Source organism: Pleurodeles waltl, chromosome 5 (assembly GCF_031143425.1).
Source record: "Pleurodeles waltl isolate 20211129_DDA chromosome 5, aPleWal1.hap1.20221129, whole genome shotgun sequence".
In the NCBI taxonomy this organism is placed as follows: Eukaryota; Metazoa; Chordata; class Amphibia; order Caudata; family Salamandridae; genus Pleurodeles; species Pleurodeles waltl.
The window spans coordinates 1492126998-1492141958 of record NC_090444.1 but is presented as its reverse complement, the minus strand read 5'-3'; the positions used below and the strand labels follow the sequence as shown (position 1 = coordinate 1492141958).

Sequence of the window (14961 nt, the reverse complement as noted above, 5' to 3'; positions counted from 1 at the left end):
GACGACTTCACTGAGCTGCTGCTCGCACAGCGATCTGTGGGCCCCACACTCCGGCATCGCCTGCTCACACCACAGCCTGGACATCCCAGACAACGACACTCCTACTGACACCGGCGCCGCTGCCTGCACAGTGAGGTACACGAAGCACCATCCCATCCTGCACCGCAGCCCTGGTCCACCAACGCCAGCACCATCGACTCCTGTGTCATCAATAGGCATCCCTGCCTGCACCGTGGCCTTTGGACACCGCTTGTGAGGGTCACAAAGCACCATCCCTTCCCGCACCACTGGCTTGGGCCTACTGAAGACAGTGCTCAGCAGTGATGACGACACTGCCTGCACTGTGAACTGGTGACACCGCACATCGCATCGCCCTGCTTCACACCACAGCCCTGGTCTCACCGATGCGCTGGATGCCATCGTCGAGCGGCTGCTCGCATTGTGACCTGTGGGCACCACATGTTGCATCGTCCCACTTCGCACCGCAGCTCCAACACCATCCACGCCAGCGCTCCTGACTTCATCAACCCGGAGCCCAATCCGTGACGCATGTGACTTCAAGGGCCCGATGACTCCCGCACTGACTCCAGAACCGACACTGCAACACTAGCAACGCCGCTCCCCAGAGCTCACCATGAGGATCACGATGCCCTGCAATCTCAGAGGTACTGTTTGCGGGTCTTCCCAACACAGTAGCTGGCCCGCAACGCCGCGGCCGGCCTGAACTGTTGGTTTTGTTTATCACAATGCAGTGATAGCCCCAAGTGGAGCTATCGACTTCAAGGAACTCTATTTTTGAGTAAATCTTGTTGAATTCATATTTTTATTACTGTATGTTGGATTTTTATCATATTTGGTCTTGTTTTATATAGACAAATATTGACTATTTTTCTAAAACTGGTGTTTTAAAGGTGGTGTCCCCAGGGCGCAGGGGGCGGGAGGTCCCCGCATAGCTATTATCACATAGTCTCAGTGAGGTTGTGATTCCCAGGAGTTTCGAAAATCCATAGGAAAGGGGGGGCCTTGTGCCCCCCTCTTATTTTTAGCCCCTAATGCCCCAGGGGCCTAGCCCACCTGAGGACCAAATAAATTTAAAGCACAGGTGACTACACTTCTTTTGTAAATCTTTTCTTAAAATCTGCAAATCCATCTGCAGATTTTTCTGATAATTGAAAAAAAAAGAAATTTTAGCCCTGGCATGGTCCCATGGAGTCCCCTGGACCAAGGCAAGGGGCTCAGGGTACTCCTACTATGGCCCCTTTTCTTTTTTTTGGCTTTTTTTTGGGACTCGGTTTAAGCTGTGCTAAAAATTGTTGACAACACTTCCTTTGTTGGCAGAAAATCAGATCTCAGCATGAGACCTCCAGGATTCCCAGATCCTCCAGCACCCTGGATATCTATATTTTGTAACCTTTAATATCTACGAAACTACTTAATGGATTCACACCAGATCACAAAAAACAAACTTTCTGGACCAACAGCCAGCCGTCTTCCAAATTTGGTGCAATTCCATCCAGCGGTTCGAGTTGTAGTTGTGTTCAAAATGCAGGTGGGAACATGCATGGGGAAAATGTGTTTTGGGACCTGCCCCTTTTGCTCTGCCCCACTTGACGAATCATCCTGAAACTTTCAGGACAACAGCTGAATTGAGTGATGTACTTGTTTTGAACACTTTGGGATGATTCATCAAATGACACCAAAGTTATTGGCAAAAGAAAGAACGCTCTTCCTATGGAAACTGTTCCTAACAAACCACACTTTTGAACCACACCTAATTTTGGGTAGGGCCACTCCCTAAAACAGTGATTATTCTTTTAGCTGTTGAGGGAGAAGCATCTTAGCTGAGATTCTGTGTTACAGAACTTTCTATGATGGCTGAAGGGAGTGCTCTGCCACCATCTACTCAGACCCAAGATATTGCTGAAGAAGATGGAAGTCAAAAGGTGCCTTCTTCGTCAAGAAAGGAGAGTGATGTATGGCTATTCTTTACCATACCTAGCGGAGAAAAAAACAGTGCAAGAATTGTTAAATGGAACCTCTGTGGAAAAGAGCTTTCTCATGGTACATCAAAAAAACACTGCCACAGGATATAAAGTATTTGGAAGCATGTGCGCACAATCCACGAATGGACATACTGACATATGATGAGGGAAAAAGAAGTAACACATTTGGATGCTGAACCTGGTACATCACAACCTGCCCATGCTACTGCTGAAAACATCAGTATGCCAGCCACCTGCATCATATTGAATCAAATGGTAACATCCTGCACCATCTGCCATAATATGGTGATTGCAAAAGTTAAAGATGTCAATTATTTATTTTTGTAGGTGAAAAAACATTGTTGCTAATTTTTCTTTAGAATTTTTTTCATTAAAGAAATTGTTTCTGCCCACTGTTGGGTTATGGTAATGCAAAGGTTTTGCATTTAAGTTTCTCCCAAGTTTCCAATGCACTTTCTGAAAAAAAAAAAACTTGTTCCAAAACAATATACATAAAAACTGTTCTTCTTAGAACCACCACTAAATCAAATAAAGAGATGTCTTTGAGTCTTTATTATGTATTGGTATATGCATGTCTACATCAATGTGAATGTGGGTATGTTAGTGTATATATAATAGTGTATGTGTGGGTGTGTCAGAGTACACATCAGTATCTTCGTTGCTGTGTTAGTATTCCCATGAGTTTGTAGTTGTGCGTGTGTTAGTGTAAGCATTAGTCTATACCTGGGTGTCTCAGTGTATGTATTTGTTTATACATCAGTGTGCATCAGGGTTTGTAGTGTTTGCAATAATGTGTGCCTGGGTACATCAGTGTATGCATAATTGTCTTTCTGTGTGTGTGTGTTGGTGTATGCATGAATGTGGCCCTGGGTATGTCAGTGTATATGACTGGCTGTAACTGGATGTCTGAATGTATGCATCATTATCTAACTGGGTTTGTTAATGTATACATCAGTCTCTCGCTGTGTCTGTCAGTGTATCCATAAGGATGTATCTGGGTTTTTTAGTGTATGTATTATTGTGTTTGGATGTATTATTGTATACATCAGTATGCATCTGACTGTGTCAGTGTATGTCATCATTTGGGCCTGGGTGTGTCAGTGTATGCATAATTTGGCATGTGGGTGTGTCAGCATATGCAGTAGTATCTGTATGGCTGTATCAGTGTATACATACGTCTGTACCTGTGTGTCTTAGTGTATGTATCAGTTTCTGACTGGGTGTGTCAGTGGATGCTTCAGTGTATGCTTGGACGTGTTACAGTTGTAATAGTATCTGGATGTATAAGTGTATACATCAGTGTCCATGTGTTGTTTCAGTGTCTGCAATAGTGTTGGCCTGGGTGTGTCAGTGTATAAAAGAGAGTGTACCTGTGTGTGTTAGTATATGAATAACTGTGTACCTGGGTGTGTCACTATGTGCATGATAGTGTACTTGAGTATGTCAGTTTATAGATAATTGTGTGCCTTTGTGTATTAGTGTATGTTTAAGAGTATCCCTGGGTGTATCACTGTATGCTGGTTACTGTACCTGGGTGTGTCGGTGTATACATAAGTATCTGGATGGGTGTGTTAGTGTATGCATAAGTGTGCACTTGGATATGCCAGTGTATGAATGAAAGTGCACCTGGGTGTGGTAGTGTATACATAGGTGTGTGCTTGGGTGTGTCACTTTGTGCATGAGAGTGTACCCAGGTGTGTTACTACATGGATCACTGTCTGCCTTCTTCTATTAGTGTATTTATAGGAGTGTCTCTGGATGTGTCAATGTATAGTGGGCAGTCTTCATGCATGTGTCAGTGTATTTATAAGTGTTTGGCTGGATGTGTTAGTGTATGCATCAGTATGGATGTGGGTGTGTCAGTGTATGAATGACTGTGTACCTAGGTGTGCTAGTATATGCATGCATGTGTGCCTGGGTGTGCCACTACATGCATGAGAGTGTACCAGGGTGTGTCAGTCTATGGGCTGTTGTGTGCCTGTGTTTATCTCGCAATACATAAGTCAGTCCATGGATGTCTTAGTGTATACATCATAGTGGGCCTGGGTGTCTAGTTGAATGCTTCAGTGTGTGACTAGATCTTGGAGAGTCTATACCTGTGTATGATTCAATACATCAGAGTATGTATTAGTGTTTGTCAGACTTTCTAAGGTTGAACATCATTTTTTTGTCGGTGTCTTAGTGGATACACATATAAATGGTTGCATGATGGAACCAAGCATGCCGGAACAATGCACACATTTTGTTGCAAAAGCATGCCTAGTAAAGGCATATGTGGAAACAGCATGCGAAATGGCATGCGTGGGTCTGATATACAACCGTCCACCTGTGCTGAGGCCCAAACCTACCCCCACCCCTAATACCTAAACTACCCCGACCCCCACCTACCCTGAGTCCTAAAAAAAAAACTGTCCCAACCACCCACTCCACCCACATTTTGGTAGATGCACATTGAGTGGTCTGTTTCTCCAGGGAGTGCAGGACAAGTGATAGAAAAATCTCAGAGAGGAGAAACAGTTAATGATTTCAGCTGTCCAAAAAAGGATTGAATATATTTTTGTTGCAGGATCATCACCATTTTGTTGTTGGTATCAGTGAGTGTAGAAAATGTGCTAGATCTTGGCACTTTGAAAGATCCCTAATAATATGATTTAGGTGTCTTTAGGAGTTGATGGGTTATTCACCTCAGTCATTGTATAAGACGTTTTGCTGACACATACTTTAAATTCAGTGATGGTTGTGTGCTTAGAGTGAGACAGCCTTCCTTTTAAATACTTATTCTCAGGGCGCTTTTTTATCAAGTAATGCAAGTTTTTTGCAAGCATAAATTTCGAAGATTTTCAAATGTGGTGTAAAGGATGAAACCAGAAGAAAACATGGTGCTACAAAATTTTAGTGAATGAAATAAAGTGCATGGATTATTCATAACTAACAGGAATATATGTTGTACAAAAACTCAATTAATAGAAATAGGTAATTAATAAAATCAGATGTCTGAAGCTCTGAAATAATGTCTCAAAACAAGGAGAATTATACCAGATTGATATATAAATCAATCCTGGCCACTCATAAATTCATGGTAACATCAAAGCATGACCCATGTCATCACAAATGATACCCTAGATGACACACAGTGCCATCCATAAAATCTTTAATCACAGAATAAAATAAAGCTATAATAAAATTGTGAGTGACTACACTCAAGAGAAACCTAATGAAACGATAACAGATTTTACAGACAGTATACTGGCCCACAGCAATTTCCACTACATCTTTGTATTCATGAAGCATTTCCAAAGTATTGTAAAGCATGCAGCAGTAGAAACCACCTTAGCAAAAAGCATAAATATAAAGAGTTACTACTCATGGATCACATATGTGTGTTGTACTGGAGATTAACACTAACTGTGTCTTTCAAAATTCACTTTTTCATATTTTTCATGATTTTTTTTATATACTCAAAGGGCGCCAATTTATCTTCATCATTTTCACTGCAACTTTATTATGACTGACTTTTGTTTCACGTTGTTACACGTGTTAAGGCTTAGGGGCTGATTACAAGGTGGGGACCCCACCATGAAAGCCCAGCGGAAAGGCAGACTTCGGGCCAGAGGGGGCCCCTGCATTGCCCATGCCAAAGACATGGGCAGTGCTAGGGTTCCCTGTCAGCACCCTCAGAATATGCACTGTCTGCTATGGAAGCTGGGGGCACTGTCTGTGCAACGCCATTGGCCTCGGCTCCCTTAGGAGCACTGTTTCCACCGACCAGCCCATGGAAACATTGTAATATGGCGGTGGGGAGGCTGCTGGCTAAGAAGCCACCTCCTCATTGCCGTATTGGAGTTAGGGCGGTCAATTGCCAAACTCCTAATGAGGAACTTAGGGCCTGATTGAGTTCCTGGTGGAGGGGATAACTCTATTACAAATGTGACAGATATCCCGCCCGCCGTATTATAACCCTATAATAGCATAAGAAGATCTTAATACTGCAGAATGGAGTAACCCTCTGCTAGGATTTAGAATAGACTCAGTTTATTCCATTTATATTTGTGAAAATAATAAATCACTTTTAAATTAGTTTTTGTCATGTACAATCAAATAACATCAACCACAGAGAAGTATCCTTACTTCTGCCACTTTATCTGGTACAACGTTCCCTTCATAAGGACATCCCAGTGCACATGACACGTACCTACATAAAAATGAAAAATAGATATGCATTTAGTTGCACAAGTACTCAATGCTCTAGAGAGATAACAATAATATAGAACAAATAAGGTCATTTGAGAAAGGAATGGACGAGAACGTTAAATCTATGGTAACAGAAATAATAGTATGCTATAGAAAGGGGAAAACAGAAAGAAAGGGCGACTGTTTTAAAAACATAAAGTTTTGCAATGTCAGCATATATCTTTTAGTCTTATAAAACTGTGAGTAAAAAACAGTGCTTTTAGTGAGAATTAAAGAGAGATCAAATTTAGATGTATTCAAATTCATTGACAATGTTGTTAGCAGAGACGGTACTTGGTCAGATACCATCCTGGGTGAAAGAAAGTTAGAGTTCTCGCTGCATCTAGTGAATAAAATGAGGTAGCAGTGGGTCCATTATATGTTCACAGCCTCTAAGCACAAACGTTTCTGCACTTCCCCCAAATATTCTGATTCAGTCATGGAATAGCTCATTCACAAACTGCCAAGTTGTTGGTGGTGCGAATGGTGGTGTTGTCGACCTCAGTACACTAACATTGGTTTTGTTCATGACTGATATTGTAAATGTGAGCAGTGGTACTTCAAATATTGTGACTTTATGGAAAGTGAAATCTGTCACATTCAGATGCATTTGCATGTATTTGCATGAGTTGCTTCTCTTTAAGTCTGTTGGTGTTACTGCCCATGCAAACTTGTTCTGTGGATTTTGTTTTGAATAAATTGGTTATGCATGGTCTATTGGACACATTGAAGGTCCATTGAAATTGTTCACATCTTTTGTTTGAGGGACTTTTGCACTAATGATGTGGTGTTGGTATGTGTCAGCAGTGGATGAGAGGTAGACAGAATTGGAAGGAAGAGGGTTAGTGGGCTGTAAAACGGCACCTGCGGCAAGTTAAAATAAGCATTTGCAATGCAATAGGTCTCAGATTTTCTTGAGTTAGAGCTATTGGCATTGCAAATTCATAACTGGAAATTTCTTGCCACATAAATTGGTCAACCTCGCCTCATAATGTCATCTTTTCCTGCCATATAATTCCATTGCCTTTGCATTTCACTAAAGCATTTCAATTTACCTTATTCCTCTAGCTATAAGTACTGGTAAAGCCAAAAGGATGACAGCCAATCACAAGGTGTGAATATGTTGGGGCTTGCCTATATATTTAGAACGTTGAGGAGCGTGACAGCTCTCAGAGAAACTGATAAGGTGGGGCAGAGTAATCCTGTATTTACAAAAGCTTCACAAGTCTATGCTCAGCACACAGAAGAGCAGCTAAGAAAGGGAAACTCTTGGAAGGTGAAGAGTGCAGGTCAACTGCGCTTGATATTTCCTGGTACAGTCTGGTAAACAATAAGGGTTTTTCAGATAATAGTTCCACATCCAGCATTAACTTTGTTTACGGTATATGTCAGAACTAGGGGCTGTGTTTCTGGACAGAACAGCTCTAGAAGCCTATAGTTTCATTTTTATCAGCCAGAGATACAGGCAGCTCATTCATAACAAGCAATTAACTAAACAAGTAATGAAGTAAAAAAGTGATCCTCCACTCATGCTGTAAGCATCAGGATCACAGGCAAGCACACTCTGTAAAGAAAATCCAAGCCAAGGAAGGGTGAAAGCCAGGCAGTTGAGAGAGGGCACAGAGAGCCCACAAAGACTAAATGTAACCAAGATAACAACCTGATCTATAGCCTTGTTTACAGCTAAGCTAAACTCAGAGCAAGAATGCTCTGCAAATGAAAAGGGAAGCTTCCCTAAACATGAGCAAAAAAGAAAGTAAAAAAAGTCTCCTACAGACCAGATAAACAGGACAAATCATAATTATACAGTAGTTGGTCCCTGCTCCCACACAAAAGAAGGAGGGACAAGGAGGAATGACTAACACCTAGCAAGCAAGGATTTTTAAATGTAACTTAAACTAACAAATGAAATAGCTGTAAGTCCACAGAAGAAGGATACTTCAAAGTATACAAGAGGTTGTATGCTTACGCTCAACCTAATGATTAAAAGAAGTTTAATCTGTACCATTGGAGTCAAGCAGACAGTCCTGTGAGCCCCTCTGAAGACTGCCAACCCTAGGCCTAAACCCAGCTCACCCATGTCAAAAGCCAGACCTGGTTGTTAGATTATACGTGAGATATGGAAAAATGTTATTGGTTTTAATGAGGCCTTCAGAATCCAAAATCAAAATATAATTCCTCGCAAAGCCATCCAGACTCAAACTATCCAACAATAATTGAACTGGGTTCAATTAAGACACATGTTTCCTCACTTAAATTGGACTTGTTTACCAAAATGTATCTGCAAGTAAAAACCTCTATGTTAAATTTCACAATTTCACAGAGTTCGTCAATAGATTACTAAATCGCAAAATAGGGTCTGTAGATACCAAAATGTTTTTTTCTTGTCGCAAATGGCCCGACTCTACAAATCGGGCCGTTTGGGACAAGAAATATGGTACGTACATCTGGCCGTCAGTGTTTGTAGTTACCCCTGGAGGAAACTTAGAAAATAAATAAAGTACTGGCTAAATTTGGGGTTTTGGAGGGGAAAGGTCCTGAAAAAGTGCTCTGCAAAGAAAGTGTATTTTTTCTCTGAAAATGGCATCTACCATCATGACCTGGTTAGCTTTCAGCAACAGGCAGCGTTGTACCCAAAAACATTTTTTTCTATGAATTTGCATTTTTTCATGAAGTAGTCAATTTTTCATAATTTTGTGGATTCACCTACTTGCAGTATGTGATGGGATTAGCAGTGTAATCCATGAGTTTTCTCGGAAAGCTATATAGTGTTAAAAATTTGACAACATTCTGAGTTCAGAAGGGGGTCCTCTGGATAGATCCCTCAAGACCTTCCCAAAGAAACTAACTGTGGAAATAATGAAAATGAGTAGGAAGAAAATAGCCATGGGTGACATTTTCATCTTTAATTTTTTGTCACAATGACCAATGTACAGAAGTCATGCACTGTTATGTCCATGGGCCCTTTGGTCACAGGAATATAAAGGGTTTATAAGTTCTCTAAAAACATTCAGTACCCAAAGCCAACAAGAGTTTACAAATATAATGGTTCATTCATTGTGTTATGTGCCGATCATGCAGTAATTCATATGGTAAAATATAAAGAATGAAAAATTAGGCTAACCTATGTTTTTCTGAAATATGCCCCACACTTCGAAATTTGGGGTTACCCATACTACCATGTTGTAGGAGGCTGGCCTTGCTTATAGTGGGTACCTTGTGGCAATGACACCTTGTGCAATGGCAAAGTTATCCCTTATTAGTAGATTAGAGGGGTTGTAGCAGCTTAGGCTGATAGAGGTAGCTATAGCAGAGCAGCTTAGGGTGAACTAGGAGACATGCAAAGTCCCTACTATGCCACTTATATCACTTAGCACTAAATCATAAGAAGACACAATACTCAGAGTTACTAAAAATAAAGGTACTTTATTTTAGTGACAATATGCCAAAAGTATCTTAGAGGATATACTCCCTTAGGAGGTAAGTAATGTACACAGAATATACACACACAACCAAAATCAGGTAAGTAAAGAGTTAGAAAAGTAATGCAAACACCGCAGAACACAATAGAATGCAATACGGAAAAATAGGCCTAGGGGCAACACAAACCATATACTCCAAAAGTGGAATGCGAACCACAAATGGATCCCAGGCCTAGTGTAGTGTATAGAGGGTCGCTGGGTGTGTAAGAAAACACTAAGGGTGTCCAATATACCCCACCCCAAGACCCTGAAAAGTAGGAGTAAAGTTACCCTACTACCCCAGAAAGACAGTAAAGTCGAGATAGGGGATTCTGCAAGGACAACAACTGACTGCAAAGCACTGAAGATGGATTCCTGGACCTGAGGACATGTAAAGGAAGGGGACTAAGTCCAAGAGTCACGCAAGTGTCCGGGGGGGCAGGAGCCCACTAAACCCCGGATGAAGGTGAAAAAGGGCTGCCTCCGGGTGGAAGAAGCCGAAGATTCTGCAACAACAGAAGGTGGCAGGAACTTCTCCTTTGGTCGGAAGATGTCCCACGGCGTGCTGGAGGATAAAGAGTTGCTTCCATGCAGAAAGACCGCAAACAAGCCTTGCTAGCTGCAAGAGTCGTGGTTGAAGGTTTTGGGTGCTGCCAGGGCCCAGGAAAGACCAGGAGGTCACCTCTTGGAGGAGGAGACAGAGGGGGCACTCAGCAACACGCAGAGCTCCCGCAGAAGCAGGCAGTACCCACAGAAGCAACTGAACAGGCATTCAGAAGATCTGAGCACGACGGTAAAACTGTAAACTTTGCACTTGTATAGTGCACTACTCACCCGTTAGGGTCTCAAGGCGCTGTACGCATACCGCTGTGGAGCCCCTCCAGGCTTTTCCCTGTGAGGAGTCCACTCCTGGACAGCCCCAGGGTGAAGCCAGGCAAACAAGAACTGTAAGGGCCATTGTGGAGATTAAGCAAGCTATTGCCCAGAGTTACAGAGTGGGACCCATTAATTAGATTAGGCACCGAGGCGAGAATTATCTGGTCCAAGGGAATTGAGCCCAAGACTCGCCGAGGTGGGTCTTGGGCCAGATCTCTGCATCAGGATCTGACGCTCTAACCATTGTGCCACACTTCTCCACTCAGCACAAGAAAAGAGGGTCCCATGAAGTCGGAGTCCAACTCAGCGAGTTGGGCAATGAAGGACAGAGTACTGGGGATCTGGGCTAGGCTGTGCACGAAGGAAGTCTTGCAAAAGTGCACAGAAGCCCGAGCAGCTGCAGTTCACGCAGTACACAGGATTACTGTCTGGCGTGGGGAGGCAAGGACTTACCTCCACCAAATTTGGACAGAAGGGCCACTGGACTGTCGGGGACACTTGGATCCAGCTCCTGTGTTCCAGGGACCACACTCGTCAAGATGAGAGGAGACCCAGAGGACCGGTGATGCAGAAGTTTGGTGCCTGCGTTGGCAGGGGGAAAATTCCGTCGAGCCACAGGAGATTTCTTCTTGGCTTCCAGTGCAGGGTGAAGGCAGAGAGCCCTCAGAGCATGCACTACCAGGAAATAGTCGAGAAAGCTGGCAGGATGAGGTGCTACAATGTTGATGGTAGTCTTCTTGCTACTTTGTTGTGGTTTTGCAGGCGTCCTGGAGCAGTCAGCGGTCGATCCTTGGCAGTAGTCGAAGAGGGAAGTGCAGAGGAACTCTGGTGAGCTCTTGCATTCATTATCTGGTGAGATGCCCACAGGAGAGACCCTAAATAGCCCTCAGAGGAGGATTGCTACAGAGAAAGGTAAGCACCTATCAGGAGGATTCTCTGACGTCACCTGCTGGCACTGGCCACTCAGAGCTGTCTCTTGTGCCCTCACACCTCTGCATCCAAGATGGCAGAGGTCTGGGACACACTGGAGGAGCTCTGGGCACCTCCCCTGGGAGGTGCTGGTCAGGGGAGTGGTCACTCTCCTTTCGTTTGTCCAGTTTTGTGCCAGAGGAGGGCTGGGGAGATCCCTGAACCGGTGTAGACTGGCTTATGAATGGAGGGCACCATCTGTGCCCTTCAAAGCATTTCCAGAGGCCAGGAGAGGCTACTCCTCTCAGGCCCTTCACACCTATTTCCAAAGGGAGAGGGTGTAACACCCTCTCTCAGAGGAAATCCTTTGTTCTGCCTTCCGGGGACTGGGCTGCCCAGGCCCCAGGGGGGCAGAAACCTGTCTGAGGGGTTGGCAGCAACGGTAGCTGCAGAGGATACCCCGGAAAGTTAGTTTGGCAGTACCCGGGCTCAATGCTGGAGACCCAGGGATGCGTGTAATTGCCCCCTAATATCAGAATGGTATTGGGGTGACAATTCCATGATGCTAGACATGTTACATGGCCATGTTCGGAGTTACCATGGTGACGTTACATATAGGTATTGACCTATATGTAGTGCACGAGTGTAATGGTGTCCGCGCACTCACAAAGTCGTGGAAAATTGCCCTGAACAATGTGGGGGCACCTTGGCTAGTGCCAGGGTGCCCTCACACTAAGTAACTTTGCACCTAACCTTCACTAAGTGAGGGTTAGACATATAGGTGACTTATAAGTTACTTAAGTACATTGTAAAATGGCTGTGAAGTAACGTGGACGTTATTTCACGCAGGCTGCAGTGGCAGTCCTGTGTAAGAATTGTTTGAGCTCCCCATGGGTGGCAAAAGAAATGCTGCGTCCCATAGGGTTCCCCTGGAACCCCAATATCCTGGGTACTGGGTACCATATACTAGGGAATTATAAGGGTGTTCCAGTGTGCTAATCAGAATTGGTAAAATTAGTCACTACTCTGCAGTGACAATTTTAAAACTCAAAGAGAGCATAAACACTGAGGTTCTGGTTAGCAGAGCCTCAGTGATACAGTTAGGCACCACACAGGGAACACATACAGGGCACACTTTATGAGCACTGAGGTCCTGGCTAGCAGGATCCCAGTGACACAGGCAAAAACAAACATATATACAGAAAAAATGGGGGTAACATGCCAGGCAAGATGGTACTTTCCTACACATGTGATTCCAGGGCCAACTTTAGGGCAGTGCAACGGGTGCAGCCCCACTGGGAGCTGACCTGGGGAAGGGGCACTGACGTGGGGGCGCTGTGATTAGCAATAACTTACAATTGAAAAAACACCTGCTGCAGAGTTAGGCAGCAACAAAAATGTCAAGATAACTCTTGTTATTAATGTTCCAACTAGAGAGAGAGAGAGATCTTTTGTCTAGTAGCAATTTTGACTTGTTATAAAGTAGTGCAGAGGTTTAATATGCCTGCTGCAAAGAAGCTACTGAACAGATCACTGATCCTTATTGTAGGTGGATAGCTGAGTGGATGACTGCTTTTGTCAGAGATTCTTTTGGTACCAAAGTTCATAAGACACAACCCTACTATTAAACATTGACTGTTACAAACTGTCTCCAAACAGATACATGCAAACTGCATAAAAAAGGTTAGGACTTTATGGCCAATATTTATACTTTTTAACCCAAACTTCCCATATGAAAAAAGTATAGTGCCGGCTTGCGCCATTCCAAGCGCCAGCTGGGTGCTAAATTTAGGGAATCCCGCAGGCTGGCACAAAGTGTGGGCTAGTGTCTTGGAAAATTAAGTTAGCTGGGTGGGGATGGCAGTATGGGGGAAGGGGTTTTTGCACCAAAAAATGATGCTAGGCTGGTTAGAGGCAAAAGAAATGCTTTTAACCAGCCTAGCGTCATTTCCTGACGCAAAGCCATCCATACCACACAACTCCCATCTTATAAAAGACAGTAGTCATGCCCACCACCCCAATAGTCAGTGCAGGGAAAAAGGGTCCCCTGAACACGGACATTGCACCCAGTGCCATGTAGGGGGGCCCTTTTCAGGGCCCCCAATGGCATTTAAAAAAAACATTAAAAAATACTTACCTCTACTTACCCTACTTACCTGGGATGGGGTTCCCCCATCCTCTCGTGTCCCTCTGGTGTGGGTGGGAGTCTTCCTGGGGTTTGGGGTGGGCACCTGTGGGATCTTACCATGGTTTTTGATGATGGAAATGGGGCCACAGGTCCCCTAATGCCTGCCCTGACCCAGGTGTTAAATAATGGCACTAAGCAGGCTTAGCAGGCTTAGCACCATTATTTAGGCCCCTCCCCCTGCGTACCATTTTTGCACAGGAGGACAAATAGGGCACTAGAGGCTTTGAGTCATTTTTTGGACGGGAACACCTACCTTGCATCTAATGGACACAAGGTAGGTTCACGCATCCAAAAAATGACTTTAACTCTAATATTTTTACGCTAGACAGGTCTAGCATCAAAATATAAATATGGAGTTAAGTTTGCACTGAATGAACGTGAAAAATTGCACTAATTCAGTGCAAGGAAAGTATAAAAATGCCCCTATATTTTTTCCTTAGTATTTCATTATCTATTCCTAACTTCTGACCCCCTTTTTGTTGGCTTTAGGTCTCTGGTCCCTTTATCCACTGCTAATGAGTGCTAAAGTACATGTGCTCCCACCCCTAAAACTTGGTATGATTAGTTTACACCTGTTTGACATATTTAATTTACAGGTAAGTCATTGTAAAGTGGTATACAATATCCTCAGGGCCTGTAAATTAAAAGCTTACTGCACCACCCACAGAAGTAGCCTTCCAAACTTGTCTCAGGCTTGCCACAGCAGTGTCTGAATGCACTGTTTTCTGCCACATTGACTTTGTAATTTAAACTAGTTGCCAAGGCCTACACTCCCTTTTTACTACATCTAAGATACCTCTAAGGTAGGCCCTAGATAGCCCTATGGGCAAGGTGCTGCATATGTGACCCCTGACCTACTATTAAGATCAGAGCACGCTCCACATGCCGCACAGCTCCACCAGACTGCCTTCAAGTCCTGTAATTGTCTTTGTTTTGTGCCTCTTTTATTGCTTTTATTGCTTTTATTGCTCTGTATCTATGTGTCTCCATGTTCAAACTCATTTTCTGTGAGCCTTTTTGTCTTCTTTTCTTGGGTTTTGGCTTTTCAGCCACTCTCCCTCCCTTTCCCTTTTCCAGCCACTATATCCCCTGCGGCCCCACCCCTCTCACGCCCCCATTCGCCCACCGCTCCCGCCTCCCAGCTGCTCCTCCCTCCCACCTCCACTTCTTAATGGCGCCGCTGCTCTGTGCACAGAGTGACCCCTGACCTGATTTTAGGTCGGGTTTCACTCCCATGCCGTGCAGCTCCTCCTGTTTGCCTCCGTGCCCTCTACCCCACCCGCGCTGCTGCTGC

The 14961-nt window shown here is 43.9% G+C and overlaps 1 protein-coding gene across 1 annotated transcript in view; it reads right to left on the bottom strand.

The window, feature by feature from the left end:
• The window catches only part of HMGCLL1 (3-hydroxy-3-methylglutaryl-CoA lyase like 1), a 456170-nt gene that overhangs the window by 259478 nt on the left and 181731 nt on the right, over nucleotides 1–14961 (bottom strand). Inside the window, exon 6 of the mRNA XM_069236772.1 lies at nucleotides 6132–6195. Coding sequence (XP_069092873.1) covers nucleotides 6132–6195 — 64 coding nt within the window. The remainder of the gene's footprint in view (nucleotides 1–6131; nucleotides 6196–14961) is intronic.